This window comes from Salvelinus alpinus, chromosome 1, assembly GCF_045679555.1.
Source record: "Salvelinus alpinus chromosome 1, SLU_Salpinus.1, whole genome shotgun sequence".
Taxonomy (NCBI): Eukaryota; Metazoa; Chordata; class Actinopteri; order Salmoniformes; family Salmonidae; genus Salvelinus; species Salvelinus alpinus.
Window position 1 is genome coordinate 116,785,723 of NC_092086.1, and position 20,389 is coordinate 116,806,111.

A 20,389-nucleotide genomic window follows, 5' to 3' on the forward strand; every position below is an offset into this window, starting at 1 on the left:
TGACGGCTGCGTGGTCCCATGGTGTTTATACTTGCGTACTATTGTTTGTACAGATGAACGTGGTACTTTCAGGCGTTTGGAAATTGCTCCCAAGGATGAACCAGACTTGTGGAGGTCTACAATTTGTTTTCTGAGATCTTGGCTGATTTCTTTTGATTTTTCCCATGATGTCAAGCAAAGAGGCACTGAGTTTGAAGGTAGGCCTTGAAATACATCCACAGGTACACCTCCAATTGACTCAAATGATGTGCTTCTACACCTGCATTGCTTGTTGTTTGGGGTTTTAGGCTGGGTTTCTGTACAGCACTTTGAGATATCAGCTGATGTAAGAAGGGCTATATAAATACATTTGATTTGATTTGATTTGAATTAGCCTATCAGAAGCTTCTAAAGCCATGACATCCTTTTCTGAAATTTTCCAAGCTGTTTAAAGGCACAGTCAACTTAGTGTATGAATACTTCTGACCCACTGGAATTGTGATACAGTGAATTATAAGTTTAATTATCTGTCTTTAAACAATTGTTGTAAAAATTACTTGTGTCAAGCACAAAGTAGATGTCCAAACCGACTTGCCAAAACTATAGTTTTTTAACAAGAAATGTGTGGAGTGGTTGAAAAACAAGTTTTAATGACTCCAACCTAAGTGTATGTAAACTTCCGACTTCAACTGTACCTGTCAGATGCAAAACATAAAGATGCCAATGTGCCAACACTGTAGTGCCAACACTGCAGCTGCGGGCCTCTGAGAGCATGATTTTATTTTTGGGTCTGGAGCTCAGCTCTCTACTTGGTCCTTATTGGTCCTCCCCAGAGGTGTCATAGCCATAGGGAGCATGGGCACAAGGGCAAATGCCCCCTCAGATTTGATCTGTTAAAGATCGAATTTGGGCACACACAAAAACTGTCCAACTCCACCCTTTTCTCAATTTTCGAACAAAAATTGGTTTGGTGGTTCGTCGACATGTCATTCTGGTCATGCACACCGCAACCGACCTAGCTAGTTTGTTCGCTAAGCTAACCACTGAAACTAGTTTGTTAGCTAAGCTAACCACTGAAGCTAGTTTGTTAGCTAAGCTAGCCAGTAACTCATCCAGTATGTGTTGACGTCATTTCACAGGATTTGTTTTGAACGGAAGCTATAGAGATCAGTAAGAAAGGGCACTTCTTTTGGCCAAATATCTTATTCATCCTATTTTGTTTTGTTTTTAAGCATTAAATGACCTGGTATGATGGTGCGTTGATCAGCTATACAGTTTAAAAACGTTTTTTGTTGTTGCACTTTTTGCAAATTCCGTTCAGTGTAAAATAATGTAAAGGAATGTGTGTCTTATTCAGTTCATTTAGTTATTGCTTGCTTTTCTAAAGTATACCAAACTTGCCAGCAGACATGCCAGCTAAGATTGTTAGACAAGCTAGCTATTCTAAATTGATTTATAGCCTGAAATGTCTTTTTGGAAGCTAGTTATGAGGATGGGAGGTTGGGAACCTATCTGGGCTTGCTAGCTAACTTCATACAATTGCTAGGTGTCTAGTAATAAATACATGTTTTGTTTTTTTAATCAAGGAAAACGAGCATGATGCCTCTGCATCTTCATGCTTTGTGCCCCCTCAATTTTTTGAGTTGCATGACGCCTCTGGTCCTCCCCATCTGAGGATGTGGCTTCCTGCTTCAAAAGTTTGGGAAGTGAATTTCTTTCTTTCTTCTTTTTTTTTTTTACCAGTCCAGAAAGCGCCGTTCCCCGTCAATATTTCTAATAGTCCTCAAACAATTTGACCAACAACAAAAAAAATAACAAGAAAGAAAGAAAGAAAGAAATCATCAACATGACGTCTAATTCCAACGTGTCCAACATGCGTCGACTTGTCGAACAATTGAAACTCGAAGCCAGTTTGGAACGGATTAAGGTAAACGGAAAGAACATCTTAAAAGAAAGACAGGCAGAAGCTTTTGTATAGGATAGATTTTGGGGGTGTATTTATTGCATGTCATTTCAAACGATGATTGTAAACGTGTGGGTAATGATTGCATTCCATTTAGTCTACAGTATCTGTTTCAGACAGCTCTTGTGTGGTCCGACTGTGATGTGACTGATGCTGCGAAAAAAGTCGTTAATTCCGTTTAAAATTGAGTCGACCAAAATTGGCCTTGATACTTCCTAAATAGAAAGTGATTCGCCATGGTATTATATAATTAATTAATTCATTGTCTGCCGTTTCATTAATTATATGGAATTATTGCTGGATGATATTAAACGGGTCACTGCAGGTAAAAAATAATGTCAATAAAGTTATGATTTGGTGTCCTATTGATCTTAAACCAGAAACTATCAGGAAATAACACTGATCGTATTTCCCCCCCACACTTTTACAGTGTTAGTTTCATCAGCTGTTGTACACATATGATACAAAACATGATAGGAACATCATTGTTACTTCACAGGCCCTTTATTAAGCATGTAAACACTAATTGTTCCCCCAGGTGTCTCAGGCAGCGGCCGAGCTCCAGCAGTACTGCCATCAGAATGCAGCGAAAGATGCTCTGCTTGTCGGGGTTCCGACGGGCTCCAACCCCTTCAGAGAACCACGATCCTGTAACCTGTTCTAAGGTACTAAACTCTGGTCTATGTTGCATCTCGTTATGGCAGGCTATTCCCTATTATAGTGCACTACTTTAGACCAGAGCCCTATGGAACCCTATTCCCTATATAGTGTACTACTTTAGACCAGAGCCTTATGGAACCCTATTCCCTATATAGTGCACTACTTTAGACCAGGGTCTAGGCTGGGGGACCTATGCAGTGGCCCGTGGGTTCTTCGGAGAGGGGGAATACAACGAAATATGATGAAGTGCCTTATGCCCTGGTCCTTGTTTTTGATGACCAATGAACCCTTTAACCCAAGAGCAACTTCCATCTACAAAGGGCTGTGGTGCTTTCTGTCCTCCTTTAAAATAGAAATATATATAGATGTATGTATATATATATGTATGTTATTTGTGTTTTCTTTGCAGGACAGGACACAAAAACGCCGGAATCATGCAGAGGGAAACTTATGTTGGAATCCAAAAACGATGAAAAAGTGATCGGGTTACATTAATTTAAGACATATGTTTTCTCCTGTGCCACATCGTTTTGTCGTGTTTCTTTAATAATATATATTATATGAAGTAATAATAGGTTTGTATATGGAGCTAATTTTTTACATTTTGTTTCTTGGATGTTAGTATTTTTAGTCCCAAAGTTATTTTTTAGATTTTTTTTTACCAGTTTGGTAACATTTAATATAAACTTGATCTTATACAACATTGTTACATTGTTCTTTAGTAATTGCTTTGTTTTGCATTGCATCATCTTAAACTGAAGAGATGTTTTAAGTCGGGGGGGGGGGGGGGGGGGGCGGCTCGAAACTGCCTCGGAATCGTTAAACTCCTTCCTTTCCTGTTGTTGAGACGTCGATGCTTAAATGGAAAACGCTTATAGTCAGTGACAGGAAGCTAGGTCTTCCTGTTTAAACCCACCAAAATATACTTATAATTCACATGGAATTCCAGTTATTTTCAGTTACTTTCAGTTAATTCACAACATACAAGATGTTGTGCTGAGCCAGGGGGGGGACAGCCACGGACTGAACTTGATCGGGTTTATTTTAGCGTCATGGAAAAGCTGTAACTGATACCAAGGAAAGCACTTTCCGCCCGTAGACGCATGTTTCCACCACCACTCAGTGTCAGTAGAGCCCCTGACCACAGGATGTCACTGTGACTTCCCTTTCCCTTTAACTTAAGGGTGTGTCCCAAATGGCACCTTATGGCCCCGTAGGACTCTGGTCAAAAGTAGTGCACTATATAGGGAATAGGGAGCCATTTGAGACATAGTGTTATTTTGCCATATCCTGTTTGATACAAGAGTGGCAGTCGTGGGTCCAGGGACCAAGGTCTCTTTCACAAGGAAACCTAACATTCACACAAACATTACAAACACACTCATTATTGCCATGGCCTCTTCCGGGTCTCCGAGTGGAAAAACTTCATCAGGCTTCTACAAAAGGGGGCAATCTGGGATTGTTACATAAAAATAAAAAAAATGTATTGGCATATAACCATTGTGTTGTGTGCATCCCAGATTCCCTCATTAATGACTGTTATAAGTGGTTGCCCAGTTGTTTGTCATCGTCAGATGAAAAGAGGTTAATGTCATTTAAACATGTCTGCTGATTTAGGTTAGCCTCACTTAACGCTTTTCTTCTTACCGGCCCGGTGACACCTCGACAGAAAACCCTGACTTACAGTACTTCTGCTTTTTCGGAAGCAAATCAAACTTTATTTGTCACATGCGCCAAATACAACAAGTGTAGACTTTACCGTGAAATGCTTACTTAGAAGCCCCTAACCAACAGTGCAGTTCAAGAAATAGAGTTAAGAAAAGATTTACCAAGTAGACTAAAATAAAAAGTAATAATAAAAAGTAACACAATAACAATAATGAGGCTATATTCAGGGGTACCGGTACCGAGTCAGTGTGCAGGGGTACAGGTTAGTTGAGGTAATTTCTACATGTAGGTAGGGGTGAAGTGACTATGCATAGATAATAAACAGCGAGTAGCAGCAGTGTACAAAACGGAGGGGGGGGTCAATGTAAATTGTCCGGTGGCAATTTTATTAATTGTTCAGCAGTCTTATGGCTTGGGGATAGAAGCTGTTGAGGAGCCTTTTGGTCCTAGACTTGGCGCTCCACTTGCCGTGCGGTAGCAGAGAAGACAGTCTGTAACTTGGGTGACTGGAGTACCAGGTGGTGATGCAACCGGTCAGGATGCTTGTCAGGATGCTCTCGATGGTGCAGCTGTAGAACCTTTTGAGGATCTGGGGACCTATGCCAAATCTTTTCAGTCTCCTGAAGGGGAAAAGGTTTTGTCGTGCCCTCTTCACGACTGTCTTGGTGTGTTTGGACCATGATAGTTTGTAGGTGATGTGGACACCAAGGAACTTGAAAACTCTCGACGCGCTCCACTACAGCCACGTCGATGTTAATGGGGGCCTGTTCGACCCGCCTTTTCCTGTAGTCCACGATCAGCTCCTTTGTCTTGCTCACGTTGAGGGAGAGGTTGTTGTCCTGGCACCACACTGCCAGTTCTCCTCCCTATAGGCCAAGGTCATTCATAAACTTCCTCCATCGGGTTCGCTTTTAAGTGGTTTTCTCCATATATTTAAAGGATGTTCTTTTTTTCCATATGCGGGCTCCTCCTTCAAAACAATATACAATTTTTTCTTCTTACCAGGCTAGTTACCACATCAATGGAAAATTCTGCAACCCTTTCAATTCACCACAAGATGGACACCTTTAGTATCATAAAACACTTACTAGCCCTAAAGGGGCTAGGTTACTACTGTATGTATGTAGCTGTTCCGTCATATAGTTGTATATTAATATGTCCATCCTGGTGAAGAACAGGCATTACTGTAAAACAGACATTATTGTAAAACAGACATTACTGTAAAACAGACATTACTGTAAAACAGACATTACTGTAAAACAGACATTACTGTAAAACAGACATTACTGGATGAGATTAAACCAGATGAAGACAGGACATTATTTTACAGGAGGACAAAGTCTTGAGTGTTGCTAGATGTACAACAGTCAGTGACTTCTAGAGGTTGTTTTAAGTGCACCATAAAGGCAAATGTTTAGTAAACAATCCAACGTGCTGCATAGATTAATTTCGGGTTGATTGTTACCTGTTCTGGTATCTTTCAAACATTGTGCACTTTGTTCAATTTTAAAATATGATGTCTAAACTCAATAATAACATGCTTTTGTTTCACACGTGGCCTGTCTGTGTGTAAATTTAATAAAATAATGTTTAACCAAAATGTGTTTGATTAGCTACTTATGTGAAATGATCTGAAATGATTTCTATTGATGGTATACAGACCTATTGTGGTAACGCCCAGTTAAAGTGTACTGAATGGGTAAACTTCCCACCGACGCACCCACATCCCATAATAGTCTATATGACTAATGTGAACTCACCTGTTGCTCCAAAAGATATGTGACCTCATGGCATCATGTGACGTGGATAAGTGTCCTCGTGATGTCACGTGACCTGAGCTGCTCCTCTGGCAGTTTCCGCCGATACTTACTATGACAACATCTAAATACACGCTGAGTATTGCCTCACTCTCACGGACAATGGACATCGCTCTGAAGTCATACAACATGCACGAGGAAGTAATCATGTGTGTGTGTGTGTGAGAGAGAGAGAGAGAGGGGGAGTGTTTGGAAACTCCCTAACGGATACAAGAATGGCTAAAGTACATTCTCAATTACAAGTCATGCACACCATGAATACAAGGCAGTTTGGTTAAGAGTTTAATTAAATTATTTGTTCATGAAGATGAACATGAAACTTGACAGCGAACACAAAATGTAATTTTTCTTCTGTTCTCCTAAATCAAACTTAACAGCTTCTAAAACAACCTAAAATGTAAGCTAGTCCTTCTCTGAGGCACTCCTTTCTCCAACATAGGCCTACAATATACTCAACTCCCTGTCCCTATACTCAACTTCCTGTCCCTATACTCAACTCACTGTCCCTATACTCAACTCACTGTCCCTATACTCAACTCACTGTCCCTATACTCAACTTCCTGTCCCTATACTCAACTCTCTGTCCCAATGCTCAACAATGTCCCTATACTCAACTATCCCTGTCCCCATACTCAACTCTCTGTCCCTATACTCAACTCACTGTCCCTATACTCAACTCACTGTCCCTATACTCAACTCACTGTCCCTATACTCAACTATCCCTGCCCCAATACTCAACTATCCCTGTCCCAATGCTCAACTCCCTGTCCTGTCCCAATGTAATACCCGGGTAATTTGTGACAGGAAACCACTTTTTAGGACAACCTATGTTATTAAAACATTTGTTTACATGAATTGTGAATATTTCCAGGGATACACAACATCCTGAAATATATGTAGATACAGTATTTATGTAGATTTATTTTGTTAGACAGAATACTATTTTATTTTCCTTGACCTAGTGATACTGAATGTAAAAAGTGGCTCAACTTACCCCACTCTCCCCTATTACGACGGTGGATATTGCTCGCCCGCCTGCTGTTAACTAGTAGCAGGCTTGTAACTAAGCGCGCATGTCACACATGGCTAGTCGAACGCCGAACTCTTCATTGAGACATTGCTGAAACGTCAGTCCATGGGTGAGTCAGAATTCTTTATTGAGATAATGCTGAAACATCAACCCATGGGCGAGTCAGAACTCTTCATTGAGATAATGCTGAAACATCGATCCATGGGTGAATCAGAACTCTTCATTGCTGAAACATCAGTCCATGGGTGAGTCAGAACCCTTCATTGCTGAAGCGTCAGTCCATGGGTGAGTCAGAACCCTTCATTGCTGAAACGTCAATCCATGGGTGAGTCAGAACTCTTCATTGAGACAATGCTGAAACGTCAATCCACGGGTGAGTCAGAAGGTGAGCCACTTTCGTGGTACCAGTTACCGAGGCCAAAGTTACCTCGGTAACTCCTCAAACTGATGCACCATTGAGAGCATTCCAGCATTCTGTCGGGCTGCATCACCACCTGGCACGGAAACTGCTCCGCCCTCAACCGAATGGCTCTCCTGAGCACCACCGGGGGGCACACTGCCTGCCCTCCAGGACATTTACAGCACTCTGTGTCAAAGGAAAGCTAAGAAGATCATCAAGGACCTCAGCCACCCGAGTCATGGTCTGTTAACCCTGCTAGCATGCTAGCAGACAGAGACAGTACAGGTGCATCAAAGCAGGGGACCAAGAGACTGAGAAACAGCTTCTATCTCCAGGCTGTCAGACTACTTAACAGCCAGCTGCTGTAGTAGAAGACAAAAACACACACACACACTCATACATATGCATACACCCATACACACCCAACGCTGGTGTCCCATATGTAACTTATAGAAACATTAAATACTGGACTGTTTAATTAATACTGTTTTTCACACTATTTATTTACAGTGCATTTGGAAAGTATTCAGATCCTTTGACTTTGTCCACATGTTGTTACGTTACAGCCTTGTTCTAAAATGGATTACATCAATCTACACACAATATCCCATAATGACAAAGCAAAAACAGGTTTTTATAACTGTTTCTCCCATTCTTCATTGGTTTCATCAGACCAGAGAATCTTGTTTTTCATGGTCTGAGAGTCTTTAGGTGCCTTTTGGCAAACCCTAAGCGGGCTGTGATGGCACACCTGTTTTTGGGGAGTTTCTCCCATTCTTCTCTGTAGATCCTCTCAAGCTCTGTCAGGTTGGATGGGGAGTGTTGTTGCACAGCTAGTTTCAGGTCTCTCCAGAGATGTTCGATCTGGTTCAAGTCTGGGCTCTGGCTGGGCTACTCAAGGACATTCAGAGACTTGTCCCGAAGCCACTCCTGCGTTGTCTTGGTTGTGTGCTTAGGGTCGTTGTCCTGTTGGAAGGTGAACCTTTGCCCCAGTCAGGTCCTGAGCACTCTGGAGCAGGTTTTCATCAAGGATCTCTCTGTACTTTGCTCCATTCATCTTTTCCTCGATCCTGACTAGTCTCCCAGTCCCTGCCGTTGACAAACATCCCCACAGCATGATGCTGCCACCACCCTGCTTCACCGTAGGGATGGTACCAGGTTTTCCCCAGACGTGAAGCTTGGCATTCAAGCCAAAGAGTTCAATCTTGGTTTCATCCGACCAGAGAATCTTGTTTCTCATGGTCTCAGACTCCAAGCGGGCTGTCATGTGCCTTTTACTTTCGTCTGGCCACTTTACCATAAAGGTCTGATTAGTGGAGTGCTGCAGAGATGGTTGTCCTTCTGGAAGGTTCTCCCATCTCCACAGAGGAACTGTGTTTGGCCGGGCGGCCAGCTCCTGAAGAGTCTTGGCGGTTCCAAACGTCTTCCATTTACGAATGATGGAGGTCACTATATTCTTGGGGACCTTCAATGCTGCAGACATTTTTTGGTACCCTTCCCCAGTTTTTGCTCTGAAATGCACTGTCAACAGTGGGACCTTTTATAGACAGGTTTGTGCCTTTCCAAATCATGTCCAATCAATTGAATTTACCACCGGTGGACTCCAATCAAGTAGAAACATCTCAAGGGTGATCAATGGAAACAGGATGCACATGAGCTCAATTTTCGAGACTCATAGCAAAGGGTCTGTTTTTGCTTTGTCATTGTGAGGTATTGTGTGTCGATTGATGAGGAACATTTAACAAAAAAATATATATTTTAGAATAAGGTTATAAAGTAACAACATGTGGAAAAGGGAAGGGGTCTGAATACTTTCCGAATGCACGGTATATACCTGATCCTTTACCTAGCTCATTCTAATATATCTACTAGTGTGCATTGCACTTTGTCACACTGTTTATCTCTATACTGGATTCTTGACATATCTCACTCTAATAGAGCTCGCCAGTTTGTAGTACTAACGAGACATGGCGGTGTGTTGGTGGCTATTAGCGCTCTATATATCTATGGATTTACATTTACTATGTTACGTCCGGTCTGAGACCAGGCTGATCTACAGCTGTACATAGTATTCTTAGTATATATTTTTGGTGTATATACGCATAGATTGTATTTGGATTACAGTAGTATTATTTAGATTGTTATGACAATCGTGATTTCTTGTTTCTATTTATTTAATTATTATTTGTGTACTTGTTTGACATTTTTACTGCCCTGTTAGGAGCTAGTAACAAAATACTTTTATTTGTTAGGAGCTAGTAACATAAGCATTTTACTGCTCTGTTAGGAGCTAGTAACAAAATACTTTTATTTGTTAGGAGCTAGTAACATAAACATTTTCGCTGCATCCGCTATAAGATCTGCTAAACTGTGTACGCAACCAATAAACTTTGATTTGACTTTTGAAACCTGATTCGTAGTATAGGCACTTAAAGCCGATTCATGGTAAATCTCAAATTTTCCCTGTACCCATCATGAGGTTGTTACAACCTAGCCTATGAATGAAAGTTTACAACGTAGGTTCACAGGTCGAGATAATTCTTTGTAATAAAGGTGACAGACAGTGACACATTCAATACCACCTTGAACACTCTTGCCTGCATCTAGCTGATCTAGGATGTATTCATTAGTCCAACAGTTGCAAACTAGAGTTTCTATTGGACAAATTCTGGTATGTTTATCCCCGTTTTGTTAACCTTTGCTTCCGTTTAAGAAACGTTTTTCAACAGAATCGGCAGAATGAATACACCCCCGATCACATGCAAACAGTTCACTTTCACAGCAACAACATAAAAACAGCATGATCAACTATCTACACGCTCTGCTCCTCTCACCTTTTCCTTGTGGACTTCAGTGCACAACACATCAGCTGTCTGTGACCAGGAGAAAAAAAACCTTTCCAAGCCAAACCTTCATATCATAACCGCTACACACAGCCTACATCGTTGTCACGTCATAGTCAACATAGCTGCTGGAACTAACGTGTTAGTAAACCCGCTATAATCATGCAGTACAGTGTACAGTCAGGAAGCAGTTTAGCTGTTACACCGGCGGGCCCCAGTGGAAATAAATAAAACCAAAAGCTTACCTTGACTTGGAAGAGTTATAGTGTTGGATAGCCATAGCCAGCTAGCTAACATAGCATCCCTCTCTGTTTGAGTATGCTAAACTAGCTAGCTGCATTTGCTAGCTAAGTGAACGTTTAAAAAATACAACCAAATATAGCAAGCTCTCTCTCTGCTGCTTCTTCTTAATTTTGGAAGAAAATAATTTGTTCAAAACTGTGAAACTATTGTCTTTCTCTCTCTTTGAGTCAACTACTCACCACATGTTATGCACTGCAGTGCTAGCTAGATGTAGCTTATGCTTTCAGTACTACATTCATTATCTGATACTTTGATTGGGTGGACAACATGTCAGTTCATGCTGCAAGAGCTCTGATAGGACGTCCTCCGGAAGTTGTCATAATTACTGTGTAAGTCTATGGAAGAAAGGGGAAAGTATTGGAGAAAGTATTGAAGAAAGTATTGGAACTTCACAATAAGGTGTGGCAGGAAGGAGAACTGCCTGGAAGTTGGAAGCAGCCTGTCCTTCAAGCTATAGGTCGATAGCATTGACATCTGATGTTTGTAAACGTATGGAAAGGATGATAGCGGAAAGGTTGACTTACTTTCTGGAGAGTAGAGGACTAATGTCACCAGATGGTTTAGAAAAGACTGACTTACTTTCTGGAGAGTAGAGGACTAATGTCACCAGATGGTTCAGGAAAGGAAGGTGACCAATGGATCCTGTACTGGGCCTGGACTCAGTCATACTGAAGGCACAGGCAAATAAGGAGACGCTGGTAGCCTTTTTCTTTGATGCAGAGAAGGCCTATGATATGATGTGGAAGGAAAGCATACTTACAGTATCAAGCTGGATAACATGGGGGATGGAGGATGGATTTTTGGGCGATCAATACAAGTGAGGGTGGTGAGCTCTATGTCAGAAAGATATGAGGTAGATAATGGTATCCCCCAGGGAAGTGTCATTAGTCCTTTGTTGTTCTCCATTATGAGTTGACGATGTATTCTCCCAGGTGACACCTGATATTGGGAGGTCATTGCCGATGATGGGGCACTGTGGAAGAGAGGGAGAAATATTACCCAGACAGCCAGAAGAGTTCAGGAAGTGATTAGGGAAGTTTAAGCGGTGTTCTCTCGAGTGGGGCTTCAAGTTCTCCGTTGAGAAAACACAGACCGTGTTTTTTTTTGTTCTAGAAAAGTTGTATAGAAGGAATCTGGCTGAGAGAGTGGGAGTATTTAGGTTCCTGGGGGTCTGGTTGGACACTCGAATGACACGGGCGGAGCATATTAACAGAGTAGTTGTCAACGTAAAATAAATATTTAATGTGATGCATTGCCTGTCAGGAATGGAGTGTGGGGTGGGGGCAGATAGAATGGCTTTGAACATGCTATATATTGCACTGCTAAAGTCATCACTGGATAATGGAAGTGTAGCATATGGATATTTTAATTTTATTTAACCTTTTATTTAATTAGGCAAGTCAGTTAAGAACAAATTCTTATTTACAATGACAGCCTACCCCGGACGACACTGGGTAAATTGTGCACTGCCCTATGGGACTATGGGACCAATCACAGCCAGATGTGATGCAGCCTGGATTCAAACCAGGTACTGCAGTGACGCCTCTTGCACTGAGATGCAGTATCTTAGACCACTGCGCCACTCGGGAGCAGTGGTCCCCTGAAGATTTCCCCAGCAGTTCACTTAATCCTGGCTCTTCAACCACATTACTCCTCAAATCTAATAACAATCGCTCCTTTTCTCTCACATATTTCTGCTACTGAAATGTTCCACTGTCTCCATCCTCCTGAAAATGATCACATCTCCCAGTCAGATGTTTCCCCACCAATTTCAATTAACTATTGAGCCTTGTGTGTCCCAGTCTCAGTCTTGTGTGTTCCAGTCTCAGTCTTGTGTGTCCCAGTCTCAGTCTTGTGTGTCCCAGTCTCAGTCTTGTGTGTCCCAGTCTCAGTCTTGTGTGTCCCAGTCTCAGTCTTGTATGTCCCAGTCTCAGTCTTGTGTGTCCCAGTCTCAGTCTTGTGTGTCCCAGTCTCAGTCTTGTATGTCCCAGTCTCAGTCTTGTATGTCCCAGTCTCAGTCTTGTATGTCCCAGTCTCAGTCTTGTGTGTCCCAGTCTCAGTCTTGTGTGTCCCAGTCTCAGCCTTGTGTGTCCCAGTCTCAGTCTTGTGTGTCCCAGTCTCAGTCTTGTATGTCCCAGTCTCAGTCTTGTGTGTCCCAGTCTCAGCCTTGTGTATCCCAGTCTCAGTCTTGTGTGTCCCAGTCTCAGCCTTGTGTGTCCCAGTCTCAGCCTTGTGACGACACTTTCCTCCCTTCTCTCTCGGCCTGAGGACCTCCCTGCCCATGCATTTTCCTGGATCTTATACAGGTGTCTTCCCTTTCTCTCCGTGATTCCACAACTCTTGCCATTAGTTTTTAACTGCTGTTCTTATTAACCCCTTGGCTTCTGCTTTACTGATTGACAATTCCATTCATACTCCCGAGTGGTGCAGCGGTCTAAGGCACTGCATCTCAGTGCAAGAGGTGTCACTACAGTCCCTTGTTTGAATCTAGGCTGTATCGCATCCGGCCGTGTTTGGGAGTCCCATAGGGCAGCGCACAATTAGCCCAGCGCCGCCCGGGTTTGGCTGGGGTAGGCCGTCATTATAAATAAGAATTTGTTATTCACTGACTTGCCTAGTTAAATAAAGGTAAAAATGAATTTCAACATTAGGATGTTCTAAGAGCCTGCTTGGAGATAATATCCACCTCCTCATTCCCCTCTACTCCCACATGAGCTGGTACCCAGAGGAACATCACAAATACCCCAATCTGTTTCACCCTACACAAGCACTGCAAAACCTCTTACAATACATCCTGTCTGCTCTGAGACACAAATGCATTAAGCTCATCGGTGCTGCAGTATCAAGCTAGATATCATGGGGGTTGGAGGAGGGTTTTTTAGTGCTGCACAGGAATCAGAGCAGATGACTACTCTGTCTGGCCTCAACCTCCTCCACCCACTCTGCAGCCAATAGAAATGCCGACAACTCCATTGTGTAAACAGATAAATGATTCATTGCTCTTTTCGTCACTGCCGCCTTAAACTCATGAACATTAAAAGCTGCTCCTGTCCTCCCTGTTTTAGGGTCCTTAGATCTGTGAATATATTCAAGAAAGCATAGTATTGTGTTCTTAAATGTTCACTTACAACTGAATGGGGCGGCAGGTAGCCTAGTGGTTGGAGCGTTGGGCCAGTAAACAAAATGGTTGCTAGATTGAGTAAAAATCTGTCGTTCTGCCCCTGAACTGTTTCTAGGCTGTCATTGTAAATAAGAATTTGTTCTTAACTGACTTGCCTAGTTAAATAAAGGTTACATTTAAAAAATTTAAAAATAAATGGTTTCCTTAGATTTAGACCACCCTCCAGTCCAGTTGGTGGCGGTAATGCACTGTAAAGTTGGTTGCCAACCGACATATAAAATCCACCGAAGAAGAAAAGACGGGCGGAAGCGCCATACCCCGCCCAGTTCGTACCCCAAGCGACGTTTTTTGGGGAAGATTCCCCTTGGGCTCGTCAGTCTGCTTGGATATTTACACCGGTGTTGTTAACGTAGCAGCTAGCCACAGAAATGGCTCTTCTGGATCTTGCCATGCAAGGGTTCTCTATATTTGGATTCATTCTATTTCTCGTACTCTGGTTTATGCATTTCATGTCCATCATCTATGTGTAAGTATTGCCTATTAATTTAGCTAGTGACACACTATGTTAGCTAGCTAAAGTATGTCGCAAGCTAACGTTAGCATGACGAGAAGCCGTGTCAAATATAACGTCAGCTATCTATCTATGTCGATAGACTGAATTTACAACCTCTCACAGGATAGCCACCGTGAACGAGATAGCTAGTAAGCTAATCGATGTTTAGCTAGCTAAGTAATGTCTCTTAATACCATTAAATTGTTAGTCACTAACTAACGTTATTGTTTTGTTTAAATGTCTAAACTGGTGTTTTTCAGCGCTCCCTTGTATTTAGTAAGCTAGCTAACGTCAACGTTACTGGCACAGACAAAATTGGATATCAGTGTATTTGTTACGGATTTTACGTTAGCTGCTAGTGTTGTTGATGCTAGCACTAATTACGACATCATCGGTATGGCATTGTCGTTTGACTGAACCTGTGAGTGAACACCTGATATGGTCACGATGGTAGTTAGATGATAACGTTAACTAACAAGTTATCTTATTGCCCAATTAATTACACCGTCTAATTCATTGGGTTAGCTAGTTATCTTGTACCCCATTCATAGACGCTAACTGCTTTTAGTGCTTATTGACGATAGTATTGTAACGACCCTGGGTTTATAAGCGCGGAAATCGACTCTGCCGCTCGAGCATGTTTTTGCGGCACAGTCGATAGCGCGCCGGACCTCGGGCTAGAAGGTCGAGGGTTCGAGACCTGCTCCCTGCTGTTTCATTACAGTATCTTTTGGTCGGGTTCGTTTTAAGATCCCCGACACTCGTTCTGAAAGTTGAAAAGGATTGGTAATATATGAACGTATAATTCATATCGGCAATAAATAATTTCCTAAAAACAAAAGGTTAAATTACTACACACCTTTTTATAGGGTTAGTGTTCCAACACGGCCATGTTACGTCGTTTGTTTACTGAAGACATTGGCGGCCACCTGTGCTAATTGGCTGTGGAGCGTGCTCCAAACACCTGTGTGTTGTGACCGCGTTGAGACGGTTCTGACCTGCTGACTGGTTGTACCGCTGCGGTGTTCAACCATCTAGCTGGGCACACATGTTGCCTTACACACTAACGCGGTGTAAGCGTAAATGGCAGGAATTGTGTAGTTCGCGAACGATTCTTTTTTGAACGACTCTTTACTGACTTGAATCATGATTTTTTTTCGAATGAGTCGTTCATTTTATTTGTTAGTTTGACCTGCTGGTTTCAAGGAATTCAACAGCAGGATTCATACCGTACTCCAACCACCAACTGTCTATCATGTGCGCGCAGAAAAGTAGATCAGGCAGCATATATGGAAAGTACACGTTGATAAATGATCGCATGGTGCAAGAATGAATGCAATACATTTATTATTGAATGTTATCGAGTGACACAGCTTTGTAAAACCAAAACATGCTCAGTCTGCCTCTGCGCAACACTCGACCTCTAGAACAAATCTTTTGTGTGGCTTCTGCAGTTTGCGAAGGATATCCTATTGAGCAAGCGGTCAAGCAATTTCATTCACTTCACAATCAGGTCGGTTGCGGCCGCAACTAGACCTTGTTTCAAAGGTTTCAATACATAATCTTATTTGTATGCTTAGAAATCACAAATGACATTTTTTGAAATTGAAGCACTGCTTTATATGTTTCAGTCACAGATAACAGTTCCAATAAGCTCCCCAATGGTGAATGAGAGGTGTGTAGAATCATGATTCTTTTGAGTTTTTAGGTCATTGTTTGCTGGCTGGGGGTCCTGCATGCTCTGGGCATTAAAGGCGTCAGCATGCGTCAGTTGGGCTGGCGCCTAGCCAAGCATCCTCCCCTAAAAGCGACAATAGTACGTGTTGTCCATCTTGAGACGCTGTGGGCAGTTTACACTAACTCAAAATAGTCCGAATGAATCTAAGATACACTACAAAAGTATGTGGCCACTTTATTTTCCAACATCTCATTCCAAAATCATGGGCATTAATATGGAGTTGATCCCATTGATCCCATTCTACTGCCAATGTTTGTCTATGGAGATTGCATGGCTGTGTGTTCGATTTAATGAAGGGGTGTCTACATACTTTTGACCATGTAGTGTAGCTCAAGAAATCCGTCATTAATTTAGTCGTTTTTGCCAAGAAGATCTTAGGCGCACAATTTTACATCTTAACTAAACTGTTTTGGTGCGTTTTATCTCAAGGCAAATGTGCATGAAAACGTCACAATGGCATCATAATATATGAGCAAACTCTTCTGTCTTGTCTGGGAAGTTCGGCTGGTGCCTATACAAAGATTATTGATATACTGACAAGATGTGCGTCTCTCTGCTCGAACAATGGGAGTTCTCCACAAAGCGGCACGTGGGATGTTTAGCTCCTGCCTATCCTTTCTTTGGATTGGTGTACACGTCTCATTTATTGTAATCCTTTTTTGATTATTCGATGACGGATGTTGAAGTCAACCGCCTCAATTCAATGGAGAGAGATGCTATGCTTACTAGTCTCCTGCCATGAATATGCATAGCCATCTCCAGTCAACTCTGATATAAAGTGTTTTTTCTCAGTTGCCGGGGATGTCACGTGTCCTTCTTATATCAGTACACTCGTAACAACTTAAGCATTACTAAACTTCTATTAGATCAGATGAACCTCAGGTAGCACATGAGCCATACATTTTTGTTGTTGACTAAATTCAACACTTAATGAGGGGTGGCCAGTCCTCTTCTGGCTGTGCCGGGTGGAGATTATAACAGAACATGGCCAAGATGTTCAAATGTTCATAGATGACCAGCAGGGTCAAATAACAATAATCACAGTGGTTGTCGAGGGTGCAACAGGTCAGCACCTCAGGAGTAAATGTCAGTTGGCTTTTCATAGCCGATCATTGAGAGTATCTCTACCGCTCCTGCTGTCTCTAGAGTGTTGAAAACAGCAGGTCTGGGACGGGTAGCACGTCCGGTAAACAGGTCAGGGTTCCATAGCCGCAGGCAGAACAGTTGAAACTGGAGCAGCAGCACGGCCAGGTGAACTGGGGACAGCAAGGAGTCATCAGGCCAGGTAGTCCTGAGGCATGGTCCTAGGGCTCAGGTCCTCTGAGAGAGAGAGAGAATGGAGAGAAAAAGAAAGAGAGAGAATTCGAGAGAGCATACTTATATTCACACAGGACACCGGATAAGACAGGAGAAATACTCCAGATATAACAGACTGACCCTATTCCCCCGACACATTAAAACATGCCTCCATCACTTCCTTTGATCACGGTTGACAACTCGTGTCGCCCTCCCAGAGTGCAAAGAACCTTAGCGTGACCCTGGACAACACCCTGTCGTTCTCTGCAAACATCAAAGCAGTGACCCGCTCCTGCAGGTTCATGCTCTACAACATCCGTAGAGTACCACCCTACCTCACACAGGAAGCAGTGACTAGCTCCTGCAGGTTCATGCTCTACAACATCTGTAGAGTACCACCCTACCTCACACAGGAAGCAGTGACTAGCTCCTGCAGGTTCATGCTCTACAACATCTGTAGAGTACCACCCTACCTCACACAGGAAGCAGTGACCCGTTCCTGCAGGTTCATGCTCTACAACATCCGTAGAGTACCACCCTACCTCACACAGGAAGCAGTGACTAGCTCCTGCAGGTTCATGCTCTACAACATCTGTAGAGTACGACCCTACCTCACACAGGAAGTGGCGCAGGTCCTAATCCAGACACTTGTCATCACCCGTCTGGACTACTGCAACATGCTGTTGGCTTGGCTCTCGTTTGCCATCAAACCCCTGTAACTTATCCAGAACGCCTGGTTTTCAAGTTATCCTATGTCACCCCTCTCCACCACACACTCCACACACTCTTCTCTGTCCTGGCACCCCATTTGGTGGAACCAGCTCCCCCCTGAAGCTAGGACAGCAGAGTCCCTGCCCATCTTCTGAAAGCATCTGAAACCCTACCTCTTTATATAGTATCTTAAATAATCCCCTCTAGTTGTTGTTTCAGGCAAGATGTTATCACTGGCAGAAGGCCAACTTGTTCTAGGCTATAGACAGAGGAATTTCAAACGTGGGATGCCTCTTGGCTTGCTGACAATCACTAATTGGCTTGTTGTTTGGTCGTATTCTTTACTCACTAAAACGGAGGAAAGCAGACTGTTTTTCGTTTTCTGTTTCAAACCGTTTTATGGTATGGTGTGCACTAATGAATACGACCCAGCTTCTTACCACCAATCGTTAGGCCTAGTTAATCTATGTTTTTAGAGAGATGATCACAGCAACAAAAAAACACTTGAAGCGAAGCTTCCTTATTGGAAGTGAAGACAAAACAACTAGTTTGTTCAGCTCCTGCTGTTCTAACAGGAAGGGTGTGAGTAATCTCCAGAATGTCATCCCTCCATGCCAGGTGACTTGGACTGGGTCCCAAATGGCACCCTATTCCCTATATAGTGTAGTGGGCCTGGTCAAAAGTAGTGCACCCTATTCCTTATATAGTGTAATGGGCTTGGTCAAAAGTAGTGCACTATACATTCCTCTGTTGAGGCCTGTTTCTGTAGGAATTAAATGTAGGCTAATGTCCCTCTGCCTGAGTGAAGCTTAGTCTTGAAACATTGCTTATGGTGCATTTCTCACAGCATACATAGTTAACCAGCTTTTTATGTTGGTTGGTTGCATTTCACTTATTTTCTGTGTTCAAAAGGACACCTCACTACAATGTTGTTGATCCATCCTCATTTTTCTCCGTTCACAACCATTAAACTCTGTAACTGTTTTACAGTCACCATTGGCCTCGGGGTGAAATCCCTGAGCGGTTTCCTTCCTCTCCGGCAACTTTATTTAGGGAAAATGCCTTTTTATGTTTGTAGTGACTGGGTGTGTTGATACACCATCCAAAGTGTAATTAATAACTTCACCAGGCTCAAAAAGGATATTTTAATAAACAGCTGCTTTAAAAAAAAATGTATTTTTTTTAACCCATCTACCAATAGGTGCCCTTCTTTGCGAGGCATTAGAAAACCTCTCTGGTCTCTGTGGTTTAATCTGTGTTTGAAATTCACTGCTCAATTGAGGGACCTTGCAGATCATTGTATGTGTTGGTTATAGAGATGACGTAGTCATTTTAAATCATGTTAAACACAAATTTTTGCACGCAGAGTGAGTCCAAGCAACTTAATATGTGACTTGTTAAGCACATTTTTACTCCTGAATTTATTTAGGTCATAACAAAGGGACTGAATACTCATTGACTTATGACATTTCAGCTTTTAATTTTTAATTAATTTGTGAACATTTCAAAGAACATGATTCCACTGACCTTTATGGGGGTATTGTGTGTGTGTGTGTGTAGGCCAGTGATACATCTCAATTTAATCCATTTTAAATTGAGGCTGTAACACGACAAAATGTGGACAAGGTCAAGGGGTGTGAATACTTTCTGAAGGCTCTGTATATTTAGCCTAGTGATAGATGGAGCAGTGGAATTAAATGCAGTACACGAGTCCCCCGATATACTTCCCCCAGATCGGCATGCTAGTCATTGTTATTGTGGGGATCGAAAAGAGATTTCCCAGTTTTACTGGTTGATAGTTGCAACATTACTTTTCCACTTAGCCAACACCCTGTTTCCTCCAGTTTCTACACCTTCCTTCCCTATAATGTCATAATTACTGCTTCAGGGAACACACCTTAATGTTCAGCAGGGAGACAGCAGTAGAGAATCCTTAATGTTCAGCAGGGAGACGGTAGCAGAGAATCCTTAATGTTCAGCAGGGAGACGGTAGCAGAGAATCCTTAATGTTCAGCAGGGAGACGGTAGCAGAGAATCCTTAATGTTCAGCGGGGAGACAGCAGCAGAGAATCCTTAATGTTCAGCGGGGAGACAGCAGCAGAGAATCCTTAATGTTCAGCGGGGAGACAGCAGCAGAGAATCCTTAATGTTCAGCGGGGAGACAGCAGCAGAGAATCCTTAATGTTCAGCGGGGAGACAGCAGCAGAGAATCCTTAATGTTCAGCAGGGAGACGGTAGCAGAGAATCCTTAATGTTCAGCGGGGAGACAGCAGCAGAGAATCCTTAATGTTCAGCGGGGAGACAGCA

General features: G+C 42.6%; 2 protein-coding genes across 2 annotated transcripts in view; both read left to right on the forward strand.

Annotated features, from left to right (window-relative positions):
* The first annotated feature begins 1,675 nt into the window (after positions 1 to 1,675).
* Positions 1,676 to 3,308, forward strand: gng10 (guanine nucleotide binding protein (G protein), gamma 10). The gene is made up of 3 exons (XM_071342621.1): positions 1,676 to 1,906; positions 2,481 to 2,607; positions 3,012 to 3,308. The coding sequence occupies exons 1-2, from the start codon at positions 1,826 to 1,828 to the stop codon at positions 2,604 to 2,606; spliced, it is 207 nt and encodes a 68-aa protein (XP_071198722.1). The 5' UTR covers positions 1,676 to 1,825; the 3' UTR covers position 2,607; positions 3,012 to 3,308.
* Positions 3,309 to 14,103: 10,795 nt separating this feature from the next.
* Positions 14,104 to 20,389, forward strand: part of LOC139539563 (ceramide glucosyltransferase) — a 29,362-nt gene continuing 23,076 nt past the window's right edge. The window contains exon 1 of the mRNA XM_071342632.1: positions 14,104 to 14,310. Coding sequence (XP_071198733.1) covers positions 14,213 to 14,310 — 98 coding nt within the window. The 5' untranslated portion in view covers positions 14,104 to 14,212. The remainder of the gene's footprint in view (positions 14,311 to 20,389) is intronic.